This window comes from Montipora foliosa, chromosome 6, assembly GCF_036669935.1.
Source record: "Montipora foliosa isolate CH-2021 chromosome 6, ASM3666993v2, whole genome shotgun sequence".
Taxonomy (NCBI): domain Eukaryota; kingdom Metazoa; phylum Cnidaria; class Anthozoa; order Scleractinia; family Acroporidae; genus Montipora; species Montipora foliosa.
In genome coordinates this window covers 40,766,198-40,776,197 of record NC_090874.1, presented here as the reverse complement: position 1 = coordinate 40,776,197, position 10,000 = coordinate 40,766,198, and the positions used below count along the sequence as shown (strand labels likewise).

The 10,000-nt window shown below is 40.5% G+C and overlaps 1 protein-coding gene across 1 annotated transcript in view; it reads left to right on the top strand.

Moving 5' to 3' along the window:
* The window catches only part of LOC138007357 (tubulin--tyrosine ligase-like protein 12), a 21,489-nt gene extending 16,035 nt beyond the window's left edge, over nucleotides 1-5,454 (top strand). The window contains exons 12-16 of the mRNA XM_068854206.1: nucleotides 1,598-1,679; nucleotides 2,825-2,893; nucleotides 3,627-3,710; nucleotides 4,563-4,611; nucleotides 5,009-5,454. Coding sequence (XP_068710307.1) covers nucleotides 1,598-1,679; nucleotides 2,825-2,893; nucleotides 3,627-3,710; nucleotides 4,563-4,611; nucleotides 5,009-5,160 — 436 coding nt within the window. The 3' untranslated portion in view covers nucleotides 5,161-5,454. The remainder of the gene's footprint in view (nucleotides 1-1,597; nucleotides 1,680-2,824; nucleotides 2,894-3,626; nucleotides 3,711-4,562; nucleotides 4,612-5,008) is intronic.
* The last annotated feature ends 4,546 nt before the right edge of the window (nucleotides 5,455-10,000 follow it).

Sequence of the window (10,000 nt, the reverse complement as noted above, 5' to 3'; positions counted from 1 at the left end):
GCACGAGAAAAATCATGTGATTACTTAGGTTATTAATAATATACATGAAAAAATTCGAGATGGCGAAGCAAAAGAAACGCACGCGTATCACGCAATCAGGGAAAAAATGCGCCATAAATTGCGCCATCCACGGCGCGCGATTACCATGGCAACAAAAGAGCCATCCGAAAACACCCTGTATTTTGTGTTTACACTCTCCTATCTTAAAAGCAAACGTTGTTAACCCCAATTTTTATCGCAGGAAAGTGATAAGCAGCCTAAGATAAAACTATGTGCTGAGTTTAAAAGAATTCTAAGGAGTGGATTCATTGCCACCCTCACAGTTGGGAAATTTTAAGATGGCTCTGAATGCGCTTTGTAGAATTACTTTTAACTTTGCAGAGAGTTTTATCTTAGCCGGCTTATCACTTTCACGTTTAAAGACAAAATACGGGGTGTTTCTAGATGGCTCTTTGTTGCATGGTAACCTATTAGTCACATAAATAAGTGCATCTTGATTGCTGTTTCATGTTGCAGGATGACATTTGACATTGCCTCTACATGAAACAGTGCTGTAAAGTTAATCGTTCCAATAAGACATTCCCTCGTTGAAACTGGTTTGAGCCACCTTAAAGTGCCCCTGTGATCAAAAAAACCACTTCCTTTTTTCCTTCACATTTTGAAAGTGTGTTTGCTTAACACCTGACTGGCAAAATTTTGAGCTTTGATTTTTATCCAAAGGCCGTTTACTTTGAGTGTAAGTTTTGGATTTCACGGTCCGCCATTACTCACGTTCAAAACTGACCGATTGGACCTCAGACGGTTGGATCCAGGGAAAAGTGACGTCAGAGGCTCACTATCTTAAAATTTCAGCGTGTGAACGCAGCTTATTATATATGCAAAGCGTGAGTTTAAAAGTCTGAAAGCCCAAAACCCCCGTGCTGCATATTAATTCTGCGGCGTACACACGTATTGCATTCTTAAACTAGTGAGCCTTTGACGTCATTTTCACCTCGATCCAGCTCTCTCAAGAACATAATGTTAGTAATGGCGAACCATGCATTAAATAGGAAAATTACAGTTAAAATAAAGAGGTGTCTTTTTGAAATCAAGGCTTAAAACGTGGGTCACTTAGTGTTTTGTTAACATAGTTTTGAAATCCAAAGAAAAATATGAATTGAGTTTTTGGTCACAGGGGCACTTAAACCAGTGTGATTGTGAATGAGTTTTTAGCCAATGATGACTCACTCGAGTTTTTTCGTAAGCGAAAACGTATCAGGGGCGGATCCATACCGGTTTCCACCGTTTTACGGAAATCGATCAGAAACACGGGAAAGGGGACTTTAGAGAGTTAAAATCCAAACAATTCCGTTGTTTTGGAAACCAGTCGTCATTTATCCTAGATCCGCCCCTGCGTATTACCTCCTTATCTTGGCAATTCTTGAAGACTTGGCGCACTTGGGACGCGGCAAAAAGTCTTTCCCTGCTCTGTATCGTAATCAATTCAAAGCAATAAAAGGAGTCCAACTATAATGGTTGATTACAATGCAACGGTTGATCAATAATACTAAAGAATTTCAATGACTCAAATTTGATAACATTATTTCTTTTTCTTTAGGCCGTTCTCACTGGACTCTTTCGATGTCTACTCAAAACACTTCACCGTAATGAATTACACGGACAGTGAAAATTTAAAGACGGTAAAGGATAGCTTTAACTTCCGAGTACAGGACCAAATATTCGTTGGGGTGGCTCGGCAGCTCGCCAGTCGTCTTATAAGAGTGTCTTATTTTAAAGTTGCGCGGTGGCTTAAGGCTGGTTTTCACTTACGACGCAAGCATAAGCACAAGAAACATACGCAAGCGCAGTGACTTGTTGTCAATTAGTTTCTTTCGTCCCAACAAAAGGTACTAATGATCAAAACCCTCCTGCGTTTGCTTATGTTATGCTTGTGTCGAAAGTGTAAGCCAGGGAATTTAGATAATTCGCCCACGGACAATTAACCCCGGACAGTTAGCCTCCTTATTATGATGCTGGACAATTAGCCCCCAATGTAAAACCCACGAAGTAATCCTGGGAACTTAAAGCTAAACTAGCAACATAACAACTTCTTGTAACCCGACAATGACTTCAGTGATCTTTCTGAACGCGCTTATGGAAAATCAACCAAAAGTACGCTTTCAATTCATCGCGATCGGTAGGATCGATCGAGTAAGCTTTCCTCAGGTTATTTTAGCAAATTAATGTGGACTTCTTTTTGGACGGGTATTCTGTGTAACCTAGCCCTTAAAAGGGCTATTGTAGGTACAGAATACCCGTCCACTTATATTTAACCTCAAAAGGCTGCCACCGCAGTCCCGCAGTCAGTCTATAATTTACATTACACGTGTAATATACCTCGCTCTTTAATCCACACTGCGGACCGCGGTGACAGTCAGTTTTACTGCTTCGCTAATAAAATTCTCATTCGACGACTCAGGACTGCGGACCGAGGTCTCAGTCCCCTAGTCCTGCTTGGCCTATAAAATTTTCATTCCATGACTACTGGACTGCACTGAACAATAGTTGCTCGATGGCTTGCTTGTCGTTTTAAATGCTGATACTGTGGTTCAACGGCTCACCAGTCACAGCAATCAAGCGACTGGCGAGCCATCGAGTCACCGAGCTTACTCTATACCGTACCTGCCTCATCCTGACTGGCGGGCCATTGTGCCCAGGGAATCGAACCCGGGCCACGTTGGTTGGAAGCGAGTGCTCTGACCACTGCGCCATCCCTGCTTCTCTGATCATATTATGGGTTGTAATTTAAGTGTCGTTTTTGCGCATGCGTTTTTCTTTGCCTCAGATGCATCCGCACGAATTTATAACTCTGTTTGAACGGCAATATCCCAGTCACAAATGGCCTGATGTAGAGGTGGGTATTTGTAAGTCACTGCAGGTAAAGAAATTTCTACAATTTGATTGGTTGAAATGAGCAATATTTATTTGACACTTACATGGAGGTGTTTTGTTTTTGTTCCCATATTTGGTAACTATGACGTCCGGTAATAAATAAGAGGCAAGTTTGGAATTGTGTAGAGCGGTTTTCAATTGAGTGTCGAAAGTAATTAGCGAATTGCTTTGGTTTTGCATTTACTTCACTCAGTGATTGGTTCAAAGTTCTCGCGCCATTTTTTCAACCAATCAGAAGTGAAACCAAAACCAATTGTGGCTCGCGCGTTTTTGCACATTTTCCCGCGCTTTGTGTCGGCTACGTGTAATTACTTCGAGTTTTGATTGGTTTACTGGATTGTCTCCGTCCTTTTTGATTGGCCAAAGTAATTACTTTGGTTTTGGTTTTAGACTACGACACTCATTTGAAAACCGCTCTAAGATCACCAGAACAAATTCGAGGGCTAGGTGAATATTTATTTACATTTCCATTTGTCAAAAAACGAAAACAAAAAACAATATATTCTCCTGGACCTCGACGATGGTCCTTCTCGACTAAAGTTTATGAAGTTGTACAATTAATTCTTAGGAATTTGAATTGAACAAACTGCATCTTGAAGTTGGAGAGTTATGCGTCAAAGGCACTTGTGTTATTAATTGCCCAATATTATACTTCAGTCAGAAAATCGCGTCCCAATTTCACTTTTTATTTACAGGCCAAGATTTTTAAAATGTTGCGAGGTGTATTTGAAGCTGCAACCTCCGAGTCGGCACCAAAGACCTTAATTCCGTTTTCACAAGTGAGTATCTGTTAAGTGTCTTTGTCTCTTTTTTCTGCGTACACCGATCAATAGACAGCGTCTTAAGAATTTATAATTGGGCGTTAGGATTGGTTTTCACTATTGGGCTACTAACTGCTATCTGACGCTCGGAATGGAGGGTTCGTGAGCTCACTGATTATAATGAAAACAGTTCGAAACAAACACTGGAATCGGAGCTGCTGCTGTAGCTTGCTGCTATACTTTCCAGTGAATTTCATGTCTTGAAAAACAGCACCAGCAGAGAAATGTAAAAGCACGTTTATGTCAAACAACAAAACTTACTGAATTTAAAAATTTAAAAGGAAACTAGTTTGATTTCAGTTCACCTCTTTCCTATGAGCTACATCAGTCTATCAAGGTCTTGAAAGGGAGAATTAAGATGGTAATAAATTATTTTGATGGTTTTATGACAATCGGAAGCTCATGGCTTGCAGTTGCAAATGTGGATCTCAACGTTTCTACGACATCGTAAGGTTTCGACCCAAACTACGTCAGCTAATGATTCAACCTCGTTCCCAGGGTCTCTCTTTCTTTGTTTTATCAACGGAGTTGATAATGTAAATTGGCCACCGTACAGAGATTCTAAAAGCTGCTTTTAGCTTTTAGAATCTCTGTACGGTGGCCAATTTACATTATCAACTCCGTTGATAAAACCAAAATTTTTGTTTACTACTTCCCCACCGACGCAGCACCACAGTTTCTTTAGAAACTACTCCCTTCTCTCTTTCTTTGCTTCCTTTGTTGTTGTCCAAAGGAGGCAGAGAAGAGAGGCCCTGGGAGCGAGGTTAGTAACGATTCCGCTTTGACGCATTCCTGCGTTCATTTTTTCAGTCTCGTGCGTTTTATGCGGTGGACTTGATGCTGAAGTGGGCTGACGACGGTACGTTTCTTCAACGTCGTTAAATTTACAACCATGTTTTGTTTCGTGTGAATGGTTACTTGCATTATTAATCAAGTGAGGCTGTGATCCTTGCAGCTATGAACGCCATTTTAGCGATTGCGTAGAGGATCCTGAGGATGATATCTTCACTTAATTTAATATCCGCAGTTCAATATATGATTTATTTCATATATCATTTCATCGTTGCATTATTAAAGCGGATTGCCTGTTAAATAGCTTGATAGCAATGTGTTAGGTCCACTATAACGAAGCATTAATAGATTTTACGGACAAGGATGACCGAGGCGACATGAAATGGGAGGGAATGGAGGGAAAAGACTAGAATAATACCTCCTCCCTACCCTTCCTGACTCGTTGCAACTGTCCTCTTTTCTAGGCTCTGATGACATAATTCCTCAAGTTCTAGAGCTGAATTACTGTCCAGACTGCGAGCGAGCTTGTCGTTACCACCCAAACTTCTTCAACTTTATCTTTAGTTTGTTATTTCTTGGAGATGCCAATGGGTGGCCAGTAGAGAGATTAGCATGATCAGCTTGAATGCCACGTCAAAGACACACAGTTAGAAGAAGTCTTCGGTTGGTTGAAGGCTATACACCTCGATTGGAGTTTCCTCGATGCGGACAAGTTGCAGTAGACGTGACAGCGTGAATTTTCCGGATTGCCTGCCGTTTAACCCGTTCTTGACTAACTGCTCTCACCATTTCTTTAAAATCTTGATCAATAAGAAACCTTTTGGACGCTGAAAAAGCGCGCGATTCCAAAAAGGTTCGCATTAAGTCATTGCGGAAATTAAACAGAGCGTTCCCAAACGGACTTTAAAAATCTGTTTTATCTGGCGTACCAAATCAAGCTTTGGTATTTCTGTCATGTCAACAACCACGCATATTCCATAAAAACGTCTGAGGTCCAACACACGATAATAGGCCTATTTTGACTCCACTATCCAATGAGACACAACACGACTAACTCAATCACAACACAACTGTGTAGATACATGGGCAGCAAGCGCCACAAGCCCCTATATAGACAGCCAAATTAAGGTAGGGCTTGAGTCTGCGGATACATAGGTTACTTTTAAGATAGATTCAGGGGCCAGCGCCCTCTAAACATCAAGCTTAGCCTTCAAAGAATCGTTGACGTACATATTCTAGGCCTTCTCGGTTTTCTATCCATCATGTATTGGAAATACACTTTCTTTCACATGTAAATTGGCCGCTAAGGTAGCACTTCCCGATCTACCGGACTGAGCGCTATAAACAGAGTTGGGGAATGGATTCCAGCAAGGCTCTGAAACCAATTGACAGCGTAAAACGCTGCATTGATTAACAATGATGAATTAATAAGCTCGAGCAAATGCTGTAAATACAGAGCCAGATTGAAGGGCAAAACTGGAAAGGGTTGAGTCTACAACGTATCCCTTGCGAAGATCTTTCATCTATTGAAGGTTCTGTGATAAACCTTTGAGAGCTCCTGGAACCCTGGAGGCTAGGGCTGCCGGCCTCATCCGGTCTTACGAGTGTAAAACCGTGCGGTTATTGGAAGTCATTGCAGATAACCAAGATTCGGTGCTGAAAATATCTGAAATGAAAATAAGTGAAATTATATCACAATTTCAACCACTAAAATAAAGAACTAAAGAGAGCAAAAAATCAATCGTCAAATAATACGTTATTGGCAAAGTGAGTAAATCATTTCTTTCCATGCGTCTACCAGGTTCATTCATGCACACATTTTGCTCCACAAAGAAAACAATTCAGCATTTCTTTACATCTCATACGATGATACTTTATCTTACAAGTGGCACCAAGCCTGAAAACAATATTCCCGATCTTGGGAAATGACGACATTTTCCACTGGCCATGGGCAGTTACAATCGTATCATTAGCGCACCAGGCCGGAGTGAGTATCAACATTACTTCCCGCCACGGGAAACTATAACAATTTTGCACCCTGAGCAAATATTACATTTCTGTATTTAGCACCTAGCGTGACTTCGCAAATATTTTCCAGGAATTGTCGCCGTTTGCAACCTCCGAAATCCAACGAGGATGAAATTCATACATTCTACAACACAAGCAATCAACGCCTTTCCGATTGACAAGTACAACACTTAAACCTAGACTAAGTGCTAACTAGCACAAAAATAGAGAAATATAAAGATCAAAATCAATCATCTAATAATAAGTTATTGGCAAAGTGAGTAAATCATTTCTCATCAGGCGTCTACCGGGTTCATTCATGCACACATTTAGCTCCAAAAAGAAAACAATTCCGTATTTCTTTACATTTCTGACGATGATACTTCATCTTGCAAGTGGCACCAAGCCTGAAAACAATATTCCCGATCTTGGGAAATGACGACATTTTCCACCATGGGCGGTGACAATCGTTTCATTACTGCACCAGGCCGGAGTGAGTGTCAACGTTAATTCCCGCCACGGGAAACTATAACAATTTTGCACCCCGGGCAAATATTATATCTGGATTTAGCACCTAGCCTGACTTAATAAATATTTTCCAGGGATTCCCACCGTTTGCATTGTCCGAAAATCCAACAAGGATGACATTCATACACTCCACAACACAAGCAATCAACGCCTTTCCGATTGATAAATACAAGACTTAAACTTATTACTAAACAGCAAAAACGAACAGTAAGATTCCGATCAAAAAATAATACTAATGTGTTCTTGCGCTAAAGCATCTAGCCTTCTGAAAACGCCCTTTAGAGCAGGTATTCCTAAGACTAATAGCAAGTCTCACGCCGCTTACTAAGAACGGTCCAAAACCATGTATTACATTTCCTTGCGGGAACCGAGAAATCAATTCTCAGGGAAACAACTGTAAACTTCAGTCGGCCATTACAGAAAATAGCATTCCTGGCTTTACCCCTTACAGACGGGTCGGATATATGAGGTAGTGTCATCCAATCGTGGACAAAGTCGTTCCAGTGAACTCGATCTTCACAAAGACTAATCCAATAGTGAGCAGATATCCAGAGCGGAACAATCAGTGTTTCTGCAGCTCCACATATTCTCAAATGATTAATATCTGTCACAGTCAGGTACACAGGTGGACATAACCAAATTGTCTCATAAGCCCAATGTCGTGTGAAAGCATTAACACCATTTGTCCCAGGGTGAAAATACCTTGAATTAAAACTATTAGCTTTCTTGTTATAATAACATGTAAATCTATGAATAGGGTGAGGGCCCCATGCCTCATTAAAATATACAAACACATTAACATTGATTGTGTAGTCATCATAATCGTCTATTCTGCTAATCTGATCAGCGACATAATTCAAATCACCGGGAATCCATGTAGGATCTAAACTGATAGCGTTAAGCGCACGGCGATCAAAATGTTTTATGCAATTTCTTGTAAATCTGATTTATTTCATCCTTTCTCTATGATGGAAACTACATTCTGATTATCCGTAAACCAAGCAACGGTCTGAGAAGTTAATTCTTAGAGAAAGCTTCCAGTGAGAACAAGACTACCGACAGTTCTCTATAAGTGGTACTACAGCGCCTCTCTGCGTCTGACCAACTTTGTCGAAACACCCTGCTTTTAAAAGGGATAAAACTGCCACACACTACGTCATAGGCATCCGACAGAATGCATAATTCTGGAGGGTTTCTGTTTGGATGGCCACAATGGAATGCCATTCAATAGGCCATTTTCGTTTTCGTGTCTGCCTCCTCTTCAAGGCGAGTCTAAGTGCGAAGTTTTTCTTATAAAAATTAGTTTTCATTCATATGTAAAGTAGAACTAATTACCATCACCAAAACTTCGCACTTAGACTCGCTTTGAAGAGGAGGCGGATATGAACTCGGAAATGGCCTATTTAGATACATTATTCTTCCAGAACTTCAACTCGCTAATAGCTTCTACGTTCAAATAAGCGTGATCAATCCAGGATCTGCTCGACTTAATAACAACGTACGAATATTTAGACAACAGTCTGGTGACATTGCCAAATACAATTTCCCAACAAAATAATCTTGCCCGCTACGGTCGCTATTCGTTTCACGTGAAGAAAAGAAGAATAAAATTTGAACTACATAAGGTATTCAATGTCGGTTTCTAGACTTTCAATTCTTTTGTCCGTTGCAGAAATAGATGAATTAATCATGTTAAAAACTGAGCCCAGCCGAGTTATGATGTGGCTGGGATTCCATGTGCATTTATCTTCATTAGGAAGGAGACCGACTTTCAGTAAATCTGAATGGACTTGCAAACTACAATCATGGACAAAAGTGTTGGGAAGGTAACTTCATTTTACAGATACCCCCCTCCCCCTTTTCAATGTTGGATTTTCCAGGGAAAAAAATGGTGACTTTTCTTACCTGAAGAACTCCAACATTGAATATGGGGGAGGGGGGCCACAAGAGCATGGTATTTCCCAAATACTTCAGCCAATAGTTAGAAAAATCGAATTAGGTGTGAAGTGAGCTGATGCCCGCAACCTTCCCAACAACTTTTGACCACGATTGTAGCTATTTTTGGTAGGTGAAACGTTGCACCCGCCCCCAGACCGTCGTCTAGAAAAACAACAATAGCCGTGGCTTCACTACTCCAATTCTTGACCAAAGGCTTAAATAATTTAGTTAACAAAAAAAGGGACAGTTGAGAGACTGAATGGGAGCACTAGAAATGAATAATGCTTGGTTGATCCGTCGGAAAAGGTCCAAGACAATAATAAATATTTAGTATGCACGGAGAAAACATCAACATGGTGATCTACGGATCAACAACAGCGATGTCTTCACACTTGAATATGTTAACGAAGAGATGCAAAGTAATATGTCTAAGGTCTAAAATAAGCCTTTTCTTACTACTCTTTTGAATAGATACCGATAATGCATTTACAATCTCTGTGGGCACTGATAATTCCGCTATACAATTCAATTCCAACAAAATCTGAATAGCTTCTTTTACAAAGGGTGCTTCCGCTAAAGCTGACCTATTATAGTTCAAAACTTTTGGAGTTGGAATGTAAATGAAAGGTAATCTGTGACCAAATTCAGTAACTTCGATTGTAAACTGAGGGCCGTCAATTACGCTCCAGTCAAGCAAAGCCCTTTCAAGCGACCTTTAACGGAACTACATATATTGTCAATCGACTTAAATTGGTATCTTTTTTTGATTTTTTGATCACACACATTCAGATTCGAGGCTGACTCATCAAGACATTCGGTATCCGAAGGATAGCAAACTGAGATAAAGCATAGACAAACATGCAACCTGCTCAACGTGGTAATCAAAAAATAAAGGAAAGAATACACCTTTAAAGACATCTTGACCAGGCTTTGCCTTCCTGCAGCTTCTTCTAAGGCTTGCTGCGTTTTCTGAACATCGTTTG